This window comes from Balaenoptera physalus, assembly GCF_965194825.1.
Source record: "Balaenoptera physalus genome assembly, chromosome: 16".
NCBI lineage: Eukaryota > Metazoa > Chordata > Mammalia > Artiodactyla > Balaenopteridae > Balaenoptera > Balaenoptera physalus.
In genome coordinates, this window is record NC_138898.1 from 62,377,531 (window position 1) to 62,399,135 (window position 21,605).

The 21,605-nt window shown below is 42.0% G+C and overlaps 1 protein-coding gene across 1 annotated transcript in view; it reads right to left on the bottom strand.

The window, feature by feature from the left end:
• Nucleotides 1-21,605, bottom strand: part of GRIN2A (glutamate ionotropic receptor NMDA type subunit 2A) — a 390,901-nt gene that overhangs the window by 155,823 nt on the left and 213,473 nt on the right. Inside the window, exon 4 of the mRNA XM_082432488.1 lies at nucleotides 20,355-20,947. Coding sequence (XP_082288614.1) covers nucleotides 20,355-20,947 — 593 coding nt within the window. The remainder of the gene's footprint in view (nucleotides 1-20,354; nucleotides 20,948-21,605) is intronic.

Genomic DNA, 21,605 nt, shown 5'->3' on the forward strand with positions numbered 1-21,605 from the left:
AAATCCATTCTGTGGGGGGCATTGGAACCAAGTGTGTGGAAACAATTTAGAACAGAGGCTCCTGAGAATCTATGATTTGTAAGAAAAGTAGAAAATCGTTCTTAGTCCAAAAGATAATGCACTTCCAATATTAACATAATAACAGAGATTAACTTCTTCCAGTTGAAGTAGAGCCAGGAATCAAAAATGCCAAATCATCATTTAAAAATGGCAAATTTTAGTATTTCTCTCCTTGACAGAAACACCTAGAAAGAAAATAAAACTTTACAGAACTGCCAGTTTCCAACACGCTGGCAGCCAAACCCAGCAGATGCACCAACAAGAAAGGCAGACTTAAACCAGCCCAGCAGGGGCACCATTTGGCAAATGGACAGCCTGCCACCATACTGGTTTCTATTTCAGACAACAGAATTGTCCAACACTGTCTACTAGAGCTAACTCACCCAGCTGTGTGGCTGACAGGTCTGCACCTGCCTTCAGTATCAGACCTGGCTTCTGAGCAGCACAGTCTGACCCCGTCCCCACCATGGTGAACCACAGTAGAACCTTTTCCCCACCTACAAGCTCAGCAACCAGCTCCAGTGCATACGATCAGCTGTGGCACAGAAGTCAGGTTCACTGAAGATGTATAAGTGGGCCCAGAGTGAAAGGAACTGGAGCCTAAGGGGCTTTCAGATCCAAAGCTGAGGGAGGGGCCTGTGAACTGAACTTGCCGTGAATGCCGTATTAGCTCCATCACCTGGATCTGTCGGTAGCAGTCAGATCAGCCCCCAAAGATGCAGAGCCTCAATTGGAAGCTGAAGCATCACACTGCAAAGGCAGCTAAGCAGCAGGACAGCCAACAGCGGCATTTCCCACATGCAGGGAGGTGCATATGTTTCCATTTATTTGCATCCTATTGACTATGGAGAATTCTTCATAAGGTCAGTGGAAGAAGCCGAAACTGACAGCAAAACACGAGTCAGGAAAATAGGAATCAACTGGTTAAGAAACACATCAGAATTGGGAAGCTGGAACGGAGTCTACTATCCTTAATGACAGCAACACCCTTCCTTAGGAAGAACGGCATGGAGCCAGGCAACCGTCCAAACATTCTGATTAAAGCAGAAAATACACATGAACAGAGGTTTCTATGATGGCAGCTTTACAGTCTGATGATTTAGCAAGGCAACTGCTCCAATTACTTGCTTGTCTTTGCCTATGTGGTAAGAGACAGCATAATGGCATCCTGTTCCTACAACTTTTACTTTTTTTTTTTTTTTTTACCAAGAGTCACAGCAGAAGTGTGCTCAATGCGACAAATGTGTGTGACCCCTATAAAACAGAAGTATGTCATCACTAGAGGCAACTTAAGTGGTGATGACAAGTACTGGATTTGGAGTTAAACTGCTAGGGTTTGTGGACTCTCCCTGCAACTTTCTGGTTAGGTAAACTGGGGTAAGTGGTTACTTCACCTCTTTGAGCCTCAACTTCCTCATCTGCTACATGGAGATAATAACAGCACCTCCTCCATGAAGTTGTTGTGAGGGTTAAATTGGTTGATAAACAGAAAGAACCAAGCACAGTGCGCCAGGCATGCTCCAGGCACTCGATAAATGCTAATTGTTGGAGAACTAGTTATTAATCAACATCTTCACTTCCTCCCTGAGACTGCTGAGAGAGGCAGAAGAGCATCACATCTTCCAATCCTCAGCTACCTTTATCTTCTGGATCTGGGAGGCATAAGAATTAGGTCAATGGCTTTGTGTGATTTGATTATATCACATCACCTCTATGAGCTTTATTATCCTTACCTGTTAAATGAGAATAATCTCACGTGACTCATAGGATTGTTATGAGGATTAAAGGACATTTTGTGTTTGAATCTAAAAACGTCTATACAATACTATTGTAATAACTATTCATTGTGTCCATGTTGAAGGGGAACCAAGCAAAATGATGGTCCTATTAGCCATAAATCCTCCCAGAGACCAAAGCTTCATGGCAAGTCCTTGGAAAAAGAAAAAAGGAATGTTACGTTAAAGTGCCACCCAACTTCTCATGGGGACAAAGAGGCTGAGAGTGGGAGCACTTCATGCACCCTAGATTTGCAGGCATTTGTAAACGGAGGTTTCTCTCATCCTTCCCTTATTTTCATCACCTCCTGGTGGAAAGGAAGGTTCTAAGGTGAAGCCATTCAGGACAAAAAGGCACAACTTTAAGAGCTGCTGCCATAGCAGGACAAGAGCAATGTGCCTTCCGCCAGGTGGATTAACAGAGACACCTAGTGTTCCAGGGAGAGCCGGCCCGTGACGCAACTCTGACCAGGGCATGGCTCAAGTCAACAAGCATTGTCCACCCCCAGCTCTTCTTCCATCAGTGTCCCTTTTGCAATATCATGAAGGTGGTTCTCCCTCCCCCACGTCTCGTATGGAAGTTCTTCAAATATCTCCTCCAGCTTTAACAGGACAGGGATGGGGTTGGTCAGATAATGTTCGAAAGGATTCTCTTCTGGAGGATTAAGTCATTGATGTGAGGAGGTGGTCAGTATCCCTTGGACAGCCACTGCTCCATGGTCTTTCTTGCCCTTCGAATCCTCAATGGCCTGTTCTTCAGGGGTGGTGTGACCTAGTGGTCAGAAAGACCTGAAACTGAGTCCACCAGGATACCATTTTTTTCTCATTTCCATATAAACTTCATCCCATCTCAGGGGCTTGGCACACTCTGTTCATGCCTTTGCCTGGCATGACTTCCGCTGGCTCTTTGCATGTCTAGTTCTTCATCCTCCACGAGACGCATGCTCTCTCCACGCTGTTTACAGAGGTGCTCCTGCCAACCTTGATGCTTTCCATCTCAGTGCCTACTATCTTTCCTTCTCAGCAGCCACAATAAAGTGTAATCATTTTATTTATTTGATTCCCTTCTCATTTTTGTCTACACTCCCTATTAGACTGCAACCCCATGAAGACTGGGACCACACTCCTGTATTTACTGGTGTATCCCCTGCAGGGATTGACACTGAACACTAGATAAATGCTTCAAATGAATGGACAAATGCAACTGTGACTCTTGCCCATTAATGATATGACTTTGAAATGTCACTTAACTTTCCGGAGTCCCCATTTTCTCATACGTAATATGAGGATCTCACCTGCCTTGTAAGTAGTTAGAGCACTGGAAATGGCAGGCACCGTTACTCTTCTGCATCAGTTTTAAGAGGCCCAACTTTTGCATTTTATCCTTTTTAAAATAAAGATCTTTTATAATTGTTGGAGTCTTAGATTATATAAAATATGGTAACATCTCACTCTTATGTAGGACTCAAGTTCTTCTTATATTAAAAAAAAAAAAATCCTCTAGAAAGACATGGTTATGTGGCTCTCTGTGTCTATTTACTGTTTAGGAGCAAGTCAGCAGCAATACTAATGCATTCTATTCCACAATTTCACCACTGCCTCCCTCTCATTTCCTCTCTAAGGACTGCTCCCCCCCAGTCTATTAGTTAATAAGAATGCCTTTCTAAATTTTTAAAAATCTGTTTTTCTTTCAAAAGCCCCAGGGAGTTAGAATAATGAAACTCACTTCATTATTATATGCAGAGCAATCCTGCCATCTAGGTGGCATTTCTGTTCCACTTTCTTGGTCATTCTGAGAATTATATTATTATACAAGAACTAAAATGTACCATACATTGAGCCAAATGCTTTCCATGCTTTATTTAATTCTTACAGACTCCCCACTCTGAGTGGGAACCAGCATTATCTCCATTTTACAGATAACGAAAATGAGGTCTAGATGGACTTAGTTACTTCTTCAGTGTTCCACAGCTAATAAGTGGCAGAAGAATCTAGAATTTGATTCCAAATTCTGTGGGATTTATCAGACTGGAATCCTCCAAAGACTACAAACATATACCAAGCACAAATTATGCCCATCAAGGAGTTTTCTGTATGGAAGTAAAGAGTCATAGTTGTCTGGGTAAAACAATCTTTCTAAGATTTTTATTTATAATATCCCCTTGTTGGTCAAATTCAGCTTTAGGAAGGCAACCACATTAAAGGGTATAATGCATCAACTATTTAGCTTAATATTACGGATTAGCTGCCAAATATGCATATTCATCAAAGTTCTTTTGGTTGCAATTAGCAGAAGCCAACTTGAACCAACTTAAACCACTAAGGAAGTCTGGTGGTTAACATCTGAAAAGATCAGTGATAGGGTGGACTTCACGTACGCTTTGACCATGGCTCTGGCGTGTTCTCCATACCATGCTTCTCTAGTTCAGGCCCATGTATGAGTCACCATTATTCTCAGCCTGATTTCTTCCACGGTAAAAAAACCGGCAGCAGAAATTCCAGGCCTCACATCTGAACAATGACCATACAACAAATAGTCCTAAAGTTCTCTCTGTTAGACCAACTTAGATCACATGTCCATTCCAGAACCAACTGCTATAATGAGATGGATGGGATTTTTTTTAAATTGGCTGTGGCCAAATAGGACTCACCCACCACCGCCTTCATAACGGGGGAAGAGAGGAAAGGAATCTGAGAAATCACCTATGCTCCACACTAAGCAAAGCTTGTTAGTAATAGGAAATGAAATGGCACAGGGCAAAGAAAAAGCAAATGAGGCTCCAGATATAACCTGTGCAAGCTCAGGGGTCACTGCAGCCATCTACCTCACTCCCCTGCTAAAACTCTCCAATGGCTTCCCATAATGCTTGAAACAAAACCCGAAACCTTCACCATGGCCTAAGATCTTACAGAACTTGGTCTACCTCTATCCCCTTACCCTACCTTATTTTTCTTCCCATCTCATGTCAATACCAACTTGATATTATGTGTTTATTCACTCATTTTTGGTCTCCCCTCTAGAATAGGAGATTTAGGTGGGGAGCCTTTGCCTGTTTTGTTCATCACTGTATGACGCTGTATGACACACATACTGTGGGACTGAGACAGATATTAAGTGTTGCATACATGAAAGGGTAAATGAATGAAAACAAATGCATGTATGCATGAATGAATGAATGAACAAATGAAAGAATGAGATCCAGGCAATCAGTAGATGAACATGGGTAACTGATGCCAGGGGATTGTTTTTATTCTCTTTGTTTTCTTTTGTTTTTTTTCACCTAGTTGGCTGAAGACAAACACTTTCTCCCAGTCCTATGTTCAGTGCTCAGAGTCTATTTAAGAAATGCTCTGCTTTGAAAGCAGAAGATTTATTAAACTCAAGATCTGTAAATGGTTTAGAGGCATGCATGATGGCTTCCTCCCCATCTCCTATACTGAGCGGAAGATGTTTGCCAATGGTTTAGCCTTCCTGCATATATGTGAATAGAACATTTAAAAAAAATCAAGGCAGGGCTTCCCTGGTGGCGAAGTGGTTAAGAATCCGCCTGCCAGCTCATGCAGCTCAATATTAAAAAAACAAACAACCCAATCCAAAAATGGGCAGAAGGCCTAAATAGACATTTCTCCAAAGGAGATATACAGATTGCCAACAAACACATGAAAGAATGCTCAGCATCACTAATCATTAGAGAAATGCAAATCAAAACTACAATGAGGTATCACCTCACACCGGTCAGACTGGCCACCACCAAAAAATCTGCAAACAATAAATGCTGGAGAGGGTGTGGAGAAAAGGGAACCCTCTTGCACTGTTGGTGGGAATGTAAACTGATACAGCCACTATGGAGAACAGTACGGAGGTTCCTTAAAAAACTAAAAATAGAATTACCATATGACCCAGCAATCCCACTCCTGGTCATATACCCTGAGAAAACCAAAATTCAAAAAGAGTCAGGTACCACAATGTTCATTGCAACTCTATTTACAACAGCCAGGACATGGAAGCAACCTAAGTGTTCATCGACAGATGAATAGATAAAGAAGACGTGGCACATATATACAATGGAATATTACTCAGCCATAAAAAGAAACAAAATTGAGTTATTTGTAGTGAGGTGGATGGACCTAGAGTCTGTCATACAGAGTGAAGTAAGTCAGAAAGAGAAAAACAAATACTGTACGCTAACACATATATATGGAATCTAAAAAAAAAAAAGAGGTTCTGAAGAACCTAGGGGCAGGACAGAGACATAGAGAATGGACTTGAGGACACAGGGAGGGGGAAGGGTAAGCTGGGACAAAGTGAGAGAGTGGCATGGACTTATATATACTACCAAATGTAAAATAGATAGCTAGTGGGAAGCAGCCGCATAGCACAGGGAGATCAGCTCAGTGCTCTGTGACCAGCTAGAGGGGTGGGATAGGGAGGGTGGGAGGGAGGGAGACGCAAGAGGGAGGAGATATGGGGGTATATGTATATGTATAGCTGATTCACTTTGTTATAAAGCAGAAACTAACACACCATTGTAAAGCAATTATACTCCAATAAAGATGTTAAGAAAAACCCTTTTGCTTTCCAAAACAAAAAAAAAGAATCCACCTGCCAATGCAGGGGACACGGGTTCAAGCCCTGGTCATCCAGGAAGATCCCACGTGCTGCAGAGCTACTAAGCTGGTGTGCCACAACTACTGAGCCTGCGCTCTAGAACCCACGAGCCACAACTACTGAGCCCATGCGCCTAGAGCCCACGCTCCGCAATGAGAAGCCCACGCACCGCAACTAAGAGTAGCGCCCGCTCGACGCAACTAGAGAAAGCCTGTGCCCAGCAACAAAGACCCAATGCAGCCAAAAATAAATACATTTATTTTAAAAAAATTGGATCCTATTACAAATAAGATTATTTTAAAAAAAAATCAAGGCAGATAATCCCATTATGACCTGGCATGCACCCAGTGTCAAAATTAAATATTGGCTTCCCTCTCCCTTTCTACCTTTTACTTCCTTCCTTCTGCCTAGTCAGAATTACTGAGATTCCCTTGCTGACATTTTTGCTCAGTTCTTTGCATCCAATTAATATTTACTGGCATTCCTCAGGGAGGCACAAAATCTGAAGGGACTCATTCTAGAACTAATTTAAAGAGAGTTGATGACTCTGCAATTGAGCTCTTGACTATTCTCATAAAAATTCTCCCAACAAAGATCAGCTTCTCCCCTTTGTTCTCCACTTGCTTTATTCTTGGCAATGCCAAATATCAATCTCTATGATAATGACAATAATAATAACTGATATTGATGGTGAGGATATTATTAACACTTTCAGGAAGGTTTTGTGGTTTATAAAATGAAATCCCATGCATCACATTTTTGTGATAAATTAATTTCTAAGAAAAGCAAAATGACTCTCGCCCACAACGGGAGGATCTTTGTACGCACTTTATGGCAATGGAAGACCTCTAGGGACTCATGAAAGCACACCTAGGATGTCCTCTTTTCCTGAGAGGCCAGAGAATCAGAGGATCAGATGCTAAAGTCAGAGAGGCAATCTTGATCCTGATTCTACCATTAAGTGACACTGGAAAAGTCAATCTTCTCTCTGAGATTTTTTTTTCTCTAGCAAAAATGGAGCTGTGAGAATACAAGATAATGTGTAAAAATTCTTAGATCAGAGCAAGCGCTGTGTTAGCAATTATATGATTCACTCATTCAACATGTATTTAAGTGTCTACACTATGCTGGGTACTGGTGTACACAGATAAAATGGACAAGGTCCCTGGAGTTCATTGTCACCATCATCATCATCCTCATCCTCATCACCACATTATTGTCATTAATCACAGAGGACCTAGAAGGAAAGAGGACTGATTCAGTAGAGCAACACATCTGGGTCTGGGACAAAGAAAACTTAGGCTTAGCATGTCTTTGCCATTAGCCAGTCTCTCATTAATGAAAAATGAGCTCTGTGTCTTCCAGGCCTCACTTTCCTCATCTGTAATAAAGCATAGAGAACTAATTTACATTTTAATGTTATAACACCAGTTGAAAATAATTTGTTACAACTAATAATATATTTTATGAATCTGAGCCATAGAAAAGAAAAATCAGATTCGAACCATAGACTTCACGAGGTTTAGATGATACACTGACATTTTCAGCAACGATCCTTCACAAGTAGCGTGGGTTCCATCAGACTCCCTCGTTTGCTGTTTATTTGACAAATTTCAGGATATTGTAGAAAAGCTGGACACCTACCCCCACCCCCTACCAGAACAAATGTTTTCTTCTAGTTTTAGAGGAACATCTACAAATTAATCCAACCTGATGAGTGGGAACTCTCTTTAGGTAATTCAATAAGTTCTTGCCTTTGGGCAAGCCACTTGGCACAAACAACTCAAATTCTCACCTGTAAGTTGAACAGAGAAGTAGGTTTATGATCTAGGGCCATCAAAAAAGACCACTTAGTCCCAGAGGTGATCCTTGTACGTGAGATATCGAAACTTCCTGTCATCACTCATTTGAATATCTACCAGTCTTAAGGTTCATCAAGGTCTTGTTTTGGCAATGCTTATAAATAATAATGATTATGATAAAAGTAATAAATACACATCTTATGATAAAATAAAACACTGAAAGAGACTATGGAGGTAATATGAATAAGTAGTCCAGGTGGGGACTAAGGTGAATTGGGCAGGCCCTTCTTGATCTAAAGGTCATTTCCCATGTCCAGTTGACCATCCCCAGGTAGGAGGAAGGTTCTGGTACAAGATGGCAGCATAGGACGCTCCCAAACTCACTTCCTCCCATGGATACACTGAATCTACAGCTATGAAGCAATTCTTTCTGAAAGAAATCCAGAAACTAGCTGAGCGAGCTACACATCAAGTGACCAACAAAATACCCACATCCAAATGTGTAGGAAAGGCTGAGACACATTCTCGCCATATACTCTACCCCCAGCACAGCAATATACAATCAGGAGGGAACTTACAACTTCCAGCTTCTCCCTGAAGAGTGAAGGTTTGGACCCAACATCTAGAGCCCCAACTTTTAAGACTTCCAGATAGGAATGTCAGATTATCATTATCAGCTTTTCATATTTTTCAAGATTAGCTAAACATATAATTTTCTGTGAAATCTTACAAGTTTTAAATGTTGGGATTTATTCAACTTCTGAAAACAGTAAAAACATTCAAGTCAAAAAAGAAATACCACAACTTCAAGTCAACTTGCAAGTTTTTAAAGTAGTGTAGTGGAGTTTAGATCCAAACAAAACTGGATTTGAAGTCTGGCTTTATTTTGTATTAGCTGTGTGGCTTTGGTCAAGTTATGTAACTTCTCTAGTCCCCGATTTCCTCACCTGTAATATGAGTTATGATTTATAATTGACCTTCTGGTAATCTATCCAGCATCCATTTCCCTCTTCCTCATTCTTAATAGAAATCACATTTGTTGAGACTTCATGTTTCCTATAAGAATCCATGGGACTTGGAGGAATGGAAGCTTACCCCATCTCAGTTCTAAGAGTAGGTCTGGTTTGGTGTAACTTAATCCTATTTGCCTTCTCAGGGATTGGGTCAGCTGTCCAGAATTAAGCCGGTCAGTACATGGCATTTTCAAAATGGTTATTATTGGCCCAAAGATGGGCACATGACCTAATTTCGCAACAAACAAGTCATCTGAGGTGTTGCTGACAGCAAACTTAAGGTCATGAAGGAAGCAGTTTGAGAACAAGGACTATACTCCTCAAAGGGCAGAGTCAAGTTCATATCCTAAGTAGAAAAATATAAAGCCATTTTAGAGGTCTCCTTATGTAGGAAGAGGATTCTTACTAACCTCTAGTATTCTGTAGGCATGAAACACTTTTAAAGTATTGTATGCTGTGATAAATTGTTTAATTTTTCACATAATAAAATACAGAGTGTGAAGTTTTTAAAAAATATTTCCGTGAGTTGAATTGTCCTAAATCCCAAATTACAAATGTTTGCATTTCATCCGAATCCCAAATTACACGTTTGCATTTCATTAAATTGAAACCAAATTTAATATATGTTTATGATAAGATCTTATATTTGAAGCTGTCATTTAATTACTTAAGCATCCAATAAGAGGATGTTAGATTCTAAACTACCAAAGGGAAGAGTTTAACTGGACAAATTCTTTATTATTATCCCAGAAGAGATAATTATGGAAGTTTAGCTGTGTGATTGCATATGGATTTTAAATAAATTATTCTGACATTAATTCATCTTGAAAAAAAAAGAGCAGAGTCAAGAGATCACAGGGGAAAGAACCAGAACCTTGAGCATACTGCATCTGAAGTCCACCCTGTCTCTAGAATTCCAATCAAATAACTCAATCACGTAACTGAATTTAGTTGATTATTACCTGCAACAAAAACATCCTAACTCATACCTAAGGATAAAAGATAATGTATTTAGGGCTTCCCCAGTGGCACAGTGGTTGAGAATCTGCCTGCCAATGCAGCGGACAGGGGTTTGAGCCCTGGTCTGGGAAGATCCCACATGCCACGGAGCAACTAGGCCCGTGAGCCACAACTACTGAGCCTGCGCGTCTGGAGCCTGTGCTCCGCAACAAGAGAGGCCGCGACAGTGAGAGGCCCGCGCACTGCGATGAAGAGTGGCCCCCGCTTGCCGCAACTAGAGAAAGCCCTCACACAGAAACGAAGACCCAACACAGCCAAAAATAAATAAATAAATAAATAAATAAATTAAATTAAATTAAAAAAGCAGTCCAGATGTGTAAATTACAAGGTTACATGAATGCATCCTTTTAAAAAAAAAAAAAAAAGATAATGTATTTAAAGTGACTGGCACATAGGAGGGACTTAATACATGGTAGGTTGTATCATTAGAGTATTTTAACATTTCCATTACATCCGATTTTAAAATATATATGATTCCAACTTATACCTCCTCCCCTCTCCCCTTTGGTAACCATTAAGTTTTCTATGTCTGTGGGTCTATTTGTTGTGTAAATAGTTTCATTTGTATCACTTTTTTAGATTCCACATATAAGTGATATCATATGATATTTGTCTTTCTCTGACTTACTTCACTTACTATAATAATTTCTAGGTCCATCCAATGTTGCTGCAAATTAAACAACAAGGTCCACTATATAGCACAGGGAACTATATTCAATATCTTGTAATAAGCTATAATGGAAAAAAATCTGAAAAAGAATATATGTATTTTATATATATATTATATGTATAAAACTGAATCACTTTGCTGTACACCAGAAACTAACACATCGTGAATCAACTATACTTCTCTCTCTCTCTCTCTCTCTCTCTATATATATATGCTTCCATAATGTAACTTATGAAACTTGAAGTTTCCCTTCCCCCCCAACACGTAATGATGTATTAATTAAATTGTTGAAACTTCCTTTTATTAACAGGCATGGAAATGAAAAGGAAATGAGCACGTGTCTCAGGACAGCTGTCCTCCACTGTGCAGGAAACAGCGATACATGTTTATTCCTTGTGTTCGGATAGGCTTTAATCAGACGATGCAAACCCTCAGGAGCTGGCTACGGGGATCTGGCCAAGGGTAAACCAGACATCAGCAGATCAGCCAGTCCATTCACCAAACTTCGGGGCCTGTGTAGACATGTGGCTGGCCTCCCCTGCCCGCGCAGAACCCAGCTAGCAACACCAAGCTGACAGCGACTCCTCCGTCCCTGGGATCCATGCCAGGCTTTGAGGCACCAGGAGCCTGCACAGGGGCTCAGTCACACCTGCAGGCAGGCAGCATCCACACGGAGGCAGGAGAAGCGGGGAGCAGGAAAGCAAGAGGACAAAGGCAAAGAACAGGTGGAGAGGCCCGTTCTGGCTGTCTAGCTCCCACCTGGAAGGAATGACAAGGAGGGCTTCTGTCCTACATACGAGGAGGAGGGGCATAGACAGACACCCTTCCAGGAAAGCAAACAAAGGACAGCTTATAAATGAACTGGCCCTTCACACTCTGCCATATGCTCCTCCCTTGTGGTGGAAAGGATTTTTAACTTCTGTGCGGCATCATGTTTTCCAGATCATGTCAAGAATGAGACAAAAATCAGAGGTTTTTTCCCCCTCCCTGAGTATGACCTCCTCATCTCTTCAGACCCAAAGCTTGGCTCGCCACCTATGTCATGGATCCAGCCCAGTATGGTATTGGTTTCCTTTAACTCAAAGCATTCACTGCTCTGATGATTTGCTTGGCAGTTCATCATGTGATAAAATTTTACTTCTTCCACATATTGGTTAAAACTTCTGGTCAGATTATTTAACTCTCCTAGGTTGCACTAAGCCCAGATAGATTAACAATGCTTGTAGATTATAGATCTTTGGAAGGTCCATAGCCCCTGTCACGATGTCTAGCATGTAACAGACATTGTACAGACACCCACCAGGCTCCACAACAAAATCAAGGCTGAGAATAGAGAGTCTCCAAGGGGGAAAAGGCAGCCGAAATTCACAGGCCAACTCGTCTTCTCCAGTATTCTCCTTCCCCTCAGGGACTATTTACCAATTAATGTCGAAGTTCCTTAAGGTTGGAACCTGGTCACTCTTCTGAGTCTTCATTCTCCGCTAGGTGATCTCACCCAATCCTGAGGTTTTAACTGGCATCAGTAAGCTCAAAACCTGTGTGTTAGATTTTCAGTCTGAACTCAGACTCTTTTCTCCAATTGCCTACATGAGATTTCCACTTGGATGTCTACAAAGTATGTTCAACTGAACATGCTTGAAATTAGATGCTGTTCCTGTCTCACTCTCCCCCAATTTGTTTCTTCTCCAATTTTGTGCAAGGTACCGCCATCTATTCAGCTGTACAAGTGAAGAAGTATTATTGAATCTCTTCTATCATTTCATATCCATCCATCACGTTTTGTTAATTTTACTTCCAAAACATGCATAAGCCCACCCACTTCTCTCTGAATCTATAGCCTTACACAGATTTAGGTCTTAATCTCCTAACTGGTCCCTGTGCTTACACATTAAGACCCCTTGCTCCCAATATACTCTCTGTTAGCAGGCACCAGAGTAGTGAAGATGGTGCTTTTCTTTGTATAATCCTTTCACAGAAGAAAGCTGCAGCAAATCATTAGTATATATCACAAAATTAACAAGTTTTCAAAATGAAAGCTTCCCTAGTATTCAACCCTGGAGGAAAAAGATCAATACATATTTTTGTTGGCATGCTGGTTCCAAAATCCAAAGATTTGCATCTGGCCTAAGGCAAATTTGAACAATATTTATGCTTTATGTGTGACCCCAAAACAACCCAAACCACCTTTCCTTCAAGGTAAAGGCAAGGACAATTTCTGACCCTTTCAAGTTGCCAGCATTGGGTTTCCACCATTTGTCGAGCTATTCATTGGATGCCAATTGGAAATGATTGACTTGCATCGCAGGGTTGGCATACGGTGCTCTCGACTTCCAGCCAAAAAAGAGACGGTGGTGTTCCAGGAGAGATGCCACAAACAGAGATGCTGCTGAAGAGAGGCTGCTGACTTCAGTCTCCGGCTGAACACCCAGGGAGCACAGCCCACCTCTCGGGGGTCCTTCAGGACACAGAGGTGTCAGATCAAGCTGTGCATCTGGACAAGGGAAGGGGGAGAATTAACATCTGCAGGGTGCCAACTACATCCTAGATGCTTGGCTAAGTATACTGTGTGCATTTAAGTGTCACCATAATCCTGTATGGTTGGAATTATCTCTGTATATAATCAAGGAAATGGAGGCTCAAAGAAGTTAAGTAACTTGCCCAGGATAACCCAGATAATGAGAGGGTTTGAACAAAGCACTATCCAAAACCACATTCCGCAAAGTCACGTAGCCTTGTGGAATACGCTTTGGGTTCTTAATTTGGTACCGGCCGCTGGATTCTCTCACTACATGTCTCTTTGAGACTCAGTCTTTTCCCCCTTTCCTGAGTCCAGACTCCCAGTCAGATTTACAGCACAGGCCCAGAGTATGGCTTGGTCTCCTGGGTACCTGGTGTCACCGCCAGAAATGTTTGTTGAGCATATGCTGACCCCACAGATAAATATTTGCAAAGAGTTATCACATTCACCCAGGGAAGTTATAACTCAGAGAATTATAACTGAGCAGGCTTCTTTATTGGCATTAAAAAAGAAACCAACAGTGATAATTCTGATTATCAAATAAAAATATGCCAACCAGGTTCAGATCAGTCTCTTAATGGGTCATTGAACCCGGAAATTTTCCTATGGATATTTCAGAAAGGAAGATTGAAAAAAGTATCAATGTAAATTGGATATGAATTAAATTCTCTCTCACTTATCTATCTTCCTTCCATTTCCCTTCCTGTCAGGGTGATAATTTACAATGCTGTTGCTTCTTAAAGCAGAAGCCGGACTTTATAAATCAAGAAGTTAATGTAGAACACATAAATGGTCAAGCCAGGTATCATCAATTAAAACCAAATAACTTCCCTTTAATACTAATTCATAGCTCTCCTGAAGAAGGTGTCCTTTTTCCGCCGGTTGGGGCTGCAGATCTACCTGAGCGCTTCTGTTTGACTTCCAGCGCAGTGACTTCTACATCCTCCTCCACAACTGAAAGGGGAGCCGAGCCACAGGACACAGAGTCACAGTTCAATCAGTAACAAACAAGATTGAAATATACCTCCATCTCTCACTTCCCTGTCTGTGTACAGCTTGCAGTATAGTATAACAGGTATAAAGTAATAATAATGATGATAATCATCATCATAAGAATAATGACTTCGGGCTTCCCTGGTGGCGCAGTGGTTAAGAATCTGCCTGCCAATGCAGGGGACACGGGTTCGAGCCCTGGTCTGGGAAGATCCCACATGCCGCGGAGCAACTAAGCCCGTGAGCCACAGCTACTGAGCCTGCGCGTCTGGAGCCTGTGCTCTGCAAAGGGAGAGGCCGCGACAGTGAGAGGCCCGCGCACCGCGATGAAGAATGGCCTCTGCTCGCCGCAACTGGAGAAAGCCCTCGCGCAGAAACGAAGACCTAACACAGCCAAAAATAAATAAATAAATAAAAATCTTTAAGGCCTTTAAAAAAAAAAAAAAAAAGAATAATGACTTCACAGTTGTTTGTGTAATGCCTACTACATGCCAGGCACAGTGATAAGTGTTTTACATATATACTTTCAATTAATTCTCCTACAGTATGAAGAAATGGCTCTCTTTCTCTCTCTCTCGCTCACACGCTCACACACACACACACACACACACACACACACACATGGGCAGTTTAGAAAAAAAGCCTGAGTTCGGAGTGGTTAGTAACTTATACTTGGTAAGTATGTGGCTCATTCAAAACCAAGCTGGCACTCAGCCTGTGAACTTTTCTCCACTCTTTTCTCTACCCTTCTTCCCACTAGCCACGCTGCTCCCAAGCTAATCCTTTGGCAAGAGCGTTTAGGTCTTAAAAACATCCACCTTCTCCCTTCTATGACCTCCTCCTTAATAGATGTAAAAGTGGAAGAGGAGTCACACAAATGTGCACACACATTTTATCAACAATGGGAACCATTTATAAATTGCTTTCCATATGCCAGGCTCTAGCCTACAGGACAACAGTTTTCTTATCCCCATGTTACATCTGAGGGAGCAGACTTGGAGGAATCAAGTGACTTGCCCAAAGTCTTGGAACTAGGAGAGTTCAGATCAGGGATTCAAACAAGGCAGCCTGTCTCCACTGCCCACACTTTTTTTTCATCAAATTTTTTTTGGCTGCACCCCACGGTTTGTGGCATCTTAGTTCCCTGACCAGGGATCAAACCCGGGCCCTCAGCAGTGACAGCACGTAGTGCTAACCACTGCACGGCCAGGGAACTCCCAAGTACCCACACTCTTAACCATGATGTCGTGCTGCCTCCGGAGGGGCCCCATCCGCTAGTGAACCGGAGACGTTCTTGGGACAGAACTGGACAGAGCAGCCTAGGTTCCATGCCAACAAAACAGGTAATGGTTTACCTTCACAGATCCAGGAGTTGCCAGCGATGTGCTCTGTGCTTGGTGAAGGAACAGATGTTTAATAACTCAGCAGTAGCAAGGAGGCGGTTACATAACATGGCTGAGCTATTTTTGAACTTTGGAAAACGCTGACTGCTCTTTTCAAAGTGCCTTCTGTAAAACCAGAATATTAAACATAAAGAACATTTCCCCTTTTCCCCACTTTTTTTTTTCTGAAACAAGAACAGACACAGGTCCATGGTAGGATCATTAACCCGGCAAGCAGACCCTTTGTACCTGGTCCATCACTGTGAGCAGTAAACCACTGTGACAATATTTTAACTATACAAACTCTGTGTGTAAGATTACAAGTAACGTCCATGAGGGGCACTGAGGGACACACCTAGTTAGCCCCAAGATGTAGAACTCAACCAGTCAAAGCAGGACCCCCGATCCCTCAGCAACTCACCATGAAACCATCAGGTGTGACTTCATCTGAACCTCTTCTGAAGTTATTTGCATCCTCCCTTCTGCAGAGTGGGAGTGATGAGAGCTATCTGTTTACAGATGCTTTGCAAAATGAGACTTTTTAAACCAGCTGAAAATGTAACTTTTTAAAGCTTTAAGTGAGAACTCCTAACTCAAGTTGATGGGTCCGAATCAGGTTGCAGACACATGTGTTCTCTGCCTTCAGCTACCCGGACTGAAGATTCCTTACTGTCAACAACCTAAATGTCCATCAAAGGGGGGTGATTAAATAAAAGATAGAACACATACAACAGAATACAAAAAAGCAACTAAGATGAATACACTAGTTTTATATGTGTCCTCATAGATCATGCTTGAGCCATAGGTTGAGGTAAAGGAAATTCCAGCACATTAGATACCACTTATGATGTTAAAAAGAACTACCCATTGGGTCTAAGGTCGCACTGTATCTGTATCAAAAGTACAAAACATGCACATGGATTTAGATACATACCAAATTCACTGTGGTGTTTTTCTCTCTCAAGGAGAGAAAGGGAGAAGAGTGGGGCTGGGGAGAGGTATAATCAGGACTTCTACATTATCAGTAATGTTTTATTTCTTTTAAAAATTTGAAACAAATATGACATGTTCACTTTGTTCTCTGGGGTGAGTATGGGGGTGGGTGTTTCATCAGACTCTGTACTTTTTTTTTTTTAACATCTTTATCGGAGTATAAATGCTTTACAATGGTGTGCTGGTTTCTGCTTTATAACAAAGTGAATCAGCTATACGTATACATATATCCCCATATCTCCTCCCTCTTGCTAGACTCCACTTTCTGTACTATTCTTTTTTTTTTCTATGTTAAAAAAGTCCTCGTCAGGTCTGGAGTCAAAACACTTGTAATTTTGTGTCCTGGTGTCTGTTCTCTGAGTGTGAAATATTCCCTTCCTTTGTTAAGATTCCTGAAGAGTTTTTTTTTTTTTCTTTTATAATAAAAACAAACCCCACCTTAAAAAAAAAAAAAAAAAAAAAAAAAAAAAAAAAAAAAAAAAAAAAAAAAAGTCCTCGTTACCTGAGTTTGTCTTTAGACGAATTTCCCCCATCTTCATCAGACTGTACATTCTTTGAGAAGTTATATGTTAATTCATGTATGATTCCAGAGGCTAGCACAGGGTTCACTGGATAGAAGGAGTGATGGATGGAGGATAGAGATATAGTGCCCTTAATCCTTTTCTCTTAAAAACTGCCTTCTTGGGGCTTTCTCCAGCTCCTGGTCCTTGTCTTGCTTCGCAAGGTCCCACTCTTTCCTGGGTGGGCTTAAGGAACCCTGTGCTAGTGGGGAAGCGTGGCGAGGAACCCACACACTGGTTGAGCCCTACACACTGTGGCTGAGCGCCACCAGTGCTCCAAGGGTGGAGAGATGTTTCATTAAAACCAGGCGGCGGATGACGGCTTACCACGCTTAATGCGTTACTCCTCTGGGGCTGAAATACCACCTACAACATTGCTGCATTCAAAGCGTAACTCCTGGAAATAGCACACCAGGATTTCACAGCAGTAGGATTTTTTTTTTTTAAGGAGTGGAATTCAGGGTGGTCACTGGAAAGAGATCTGAATGTCTTGCCAATTATCCTTCTCAAATTCCTCTTCTTGTATATATTATATTTCAATTGCCCTACAATTGAGTTATGTTTCCATCAGAATTATACGAATATTCCAGCTGCAGGGCACTTATCATGGGAAGTAAGAATTCATTAGTGCAGCCCTTGTCTTTGGGCTGGCAGCAATCCTGCCTCTGTAAGACATTCCCGTGACTCATACCAATTTATCCGAGTTCCTTCCTGATACCTGGACAATTATTAAAAATGCTGAAAGTAGCGACGTAGAAACAAGATCATTAAAGAGGGAAAGAGGAGAGAGGAAGGGAAAATTTCAAAGGACCATGATTTCCTAACCTAAGAGTTCATTTTTCAGATAAATGTCAATTTCAGGTAAAATCTTTAAACCTCCTCCATCACACACACACACACACACACACACACACACACACCCCACTAGCCGCAGACCAGAGATTATCCCTGAACTGCAGTAGATTCAGAGTCCTAAAACCTTCCAGAGACATTTTAGAGTGACATGTTATTCTACTGATAATAAACTCACCTGGTCTGCTGACTATAATTTCTGATGACCAAAACAACTTCACTGCTCACTCTGACAGTCATTAAATAATTGCCAGGTGCTAGGCACCCATGCTAAGCGGCACTTTTCATGCATCACCTCATTTCATACTCAGGACAACCCCTAGAACATTGGTTCTCAATGCATGTTCCCCAGACCAGCAACATCGGCATCACCCAGGAACTTGCTAGAATTGCAAAATCTTAGAGCCCACTCCAGAGCTACTGAATTAGCAACTCTGAGCATGGGGCCCAGCAGTCTTGTTTTATCAAGCCCTCCCAGTGACTCTCATGCATGTTGAAGTGAGAGAACCACCGCCTAGGCGATCCCTGGTCCAGGAAAATCCTACATGCCGCAGAGCAACTAAGCCCGTGAGCCACAACTACTGAGCCCACGTGCCACAACTACTGAGCCCACATGCCTAGAGCCCGTACTCCACAACGGGAGAAGCCACCGCAATGAGAAGCCTGCGCACCGCAACAAAGAGTAGTCCCCACTGGCCGCAACCAGAGAAAGCCTGCACGCAGCAACGAAAACCCAAAGCAGCCAAAAATAAATAAAAATTACAAAAAAAAAGAAGAAACAAAAACAAAAACACCCCACCGTTTTGCAATGAACAACTGAGGCCCAGAAAGGTAAAATGATTGTCCAAGTCACATGGAAAGTGGACAAGACCAGGTTTGAACCCTAACAAGTCCAACTCCACAGCCCAGTCCCTTAATCATGGTGCTACACTGCTCATTATCTGAAGAATGAGCATGGATTAAATCAGCAAACATCAGGCAAACACATGCAAAATGGGTGTAGGAGTGATCATTCTAAATCTCAACAGCTGAGCCAGAATGACGGCCCACAAAGAACAATGACACTTCTCGGAAACATAAAATTTAACTTAAATGTCCACCAAGATGGGAGCAGTTAACTAAATTATGATACAGCCATATGATGGAATACAATGCAGATTTAAAAGTGATGTTTGCCAAGATTTCCAACAGCCTACAAAAACACTTAGGCCATATGAAGGAAGGACATTCAGATGCAAACTCTGAGACTAGGAGCACCAGTGTGGGCACTTTCCCCAACATGTAACGTGTTGGTGAGGATGTGGGAAGTCGAGTGATTTCACAAAATGCTAGTGTGAACATAAAACATATAGTTACTTTGTGGGACAATTTGGCAATAGACACTTAAATTTTAAAATGCACTTGTTCCGTGACCACAAAACTCTACTTCTTAGAATCAACCCTAGAAAAACACTTGCACATGTGCACAAAGAGACAGGTAAGGATGATTATCACTGCAGTTTAGTTTCTAATGGAAAAAAATCTGAAACAACATAAATTTCTATTATTATGAAGATTGGATAAATAAATCATGGTATATCCCTATTGAGGAATGCAATGTGCAGTTTACAAAGAACATAGATATTCATACATACGTATCTATATATACACATACATATGTATATCTACATATATCTGTGCACATTCACATGCACATGTAGGTATACCTACATCTGCATATATTCATACATGTGTATATAGATAGGCATGTATATACATACATATATCTATATATACACACATACTTAAGATATAGCTATAGATAGAGGACAGATAGATAGACAGACAGACAAACAGATCTCAAGTGTAGGTTTCCAGGGTATATTGTTGAGTAAAAAAAGTAAGTTGCAGAAAACCAAGGATGATGTTACTAAAAACAAAAGGAGATGAGACGAGAGGAAGAGGGGAGAGGAGAACAAACCAACAAATCCCACAGGCACACACACAACATTCTCTATTTTCAGTGCACATTTTCAGCAATGAGTTCATATCGTTTTTAGTATTTAAACAAACAACAACGACAAAACTCTGATGCCACTTTGGGGGACAAGCAAAGAGCCCCGCTTACTGGTGCAGCGTGTGCAGTGGGGCCTCCGGCTTCTCCATCTGCCCGTAGCAGCTGGCCTTGGCCTCGGGGATGTAGGAGAACTTGTCCACCATGGAAGATGCAGCGGTGCTCAGGACGCCCAGGCCGTCCCTCACCCTTGCCTCCAGGCTGTAGTCCCAGTCATCGTAGGAGACGGAAATGAGTCCCGATGGAAACTCTTTGGGGATGAGCTCCGTATTCCCTGAGACCAAGCTGGGGACGATCCAGAAGAAATCGTACCCGGTGAGGCCGAGGGAGCGGGCCTCACTCAGGATGAGGACGGCCTCGTCTTTGGAACAGTAGAGCAAGATGACGGAGGAGTGGATCTTCTTCAACTGGACTTGTGTCTTTGCGTCCTCGAAGGACGTGTCCAGTGTGATCACGTTCTGCATGTCCCAGCCCACAAAGCTGTTGTCCACCGTGGTCTTGATGAAGCTGATGAAGTCCCTGTAGCCAGGGAAGATGGTGGTCACCAGGGAGAAAACATGCCAGTCATAATCCTGCATGATCTTCAGCATGACGGTGGCTTGCTGCTGGATGGACGCTCCAAACTGGAAGAAGGTAGACGTTGGATCCTGCCAAGAGGTAAAAAGAAAGCAAAACAGAGGATGAGGCCGAAGGCAGTTTATGCACAACCAACTGTCTTTGTTGGCTTAAAGCTCCTTCCTAGAAGTGAGGGAAAATAAATCCCACATCTGTTCATTCACAAACATTCCTGAGCACCTACCGTATGCCAGGCTCTGGAACAGATACTGGAAACACAGGGATGAGAGAGGTCCCTGAACTTGGAGCCCACAGCCCGGAACAGTGAAGGACATCTGTTATTCTGCCAGCTTCATTTTCCTCTAGTTCATCCCACCACCACCCCTCTGGGTTCAGAAGGGTCCAACAGAATGAACTCTATCTGGCCCCCAAGCTCATGACTGGAAAATGAAGCCGATAGAAATAAAACAACATCAGGAAATAGAAGGAGGTTGCTGATGACATACTTGGGGCATCTGGAGTCAGTCGTGCCTGGAGCCATTTACTCTGGACCTGTTGGTTATGTAAGGCACAAGTTCCATGTGCATTTAAGCCGATTTTAGGAGAGTTTCTGTCACTTGAACTCTAGATTCCTGTGTAATATAGAGTATGATAAATGCTAGGTGGATATCTCTCTGTTCAATCAATACATATTTGTTGAACACCTAATTACATGGCAACAACATGTTAGAGCTTTCGGAAATGATGATT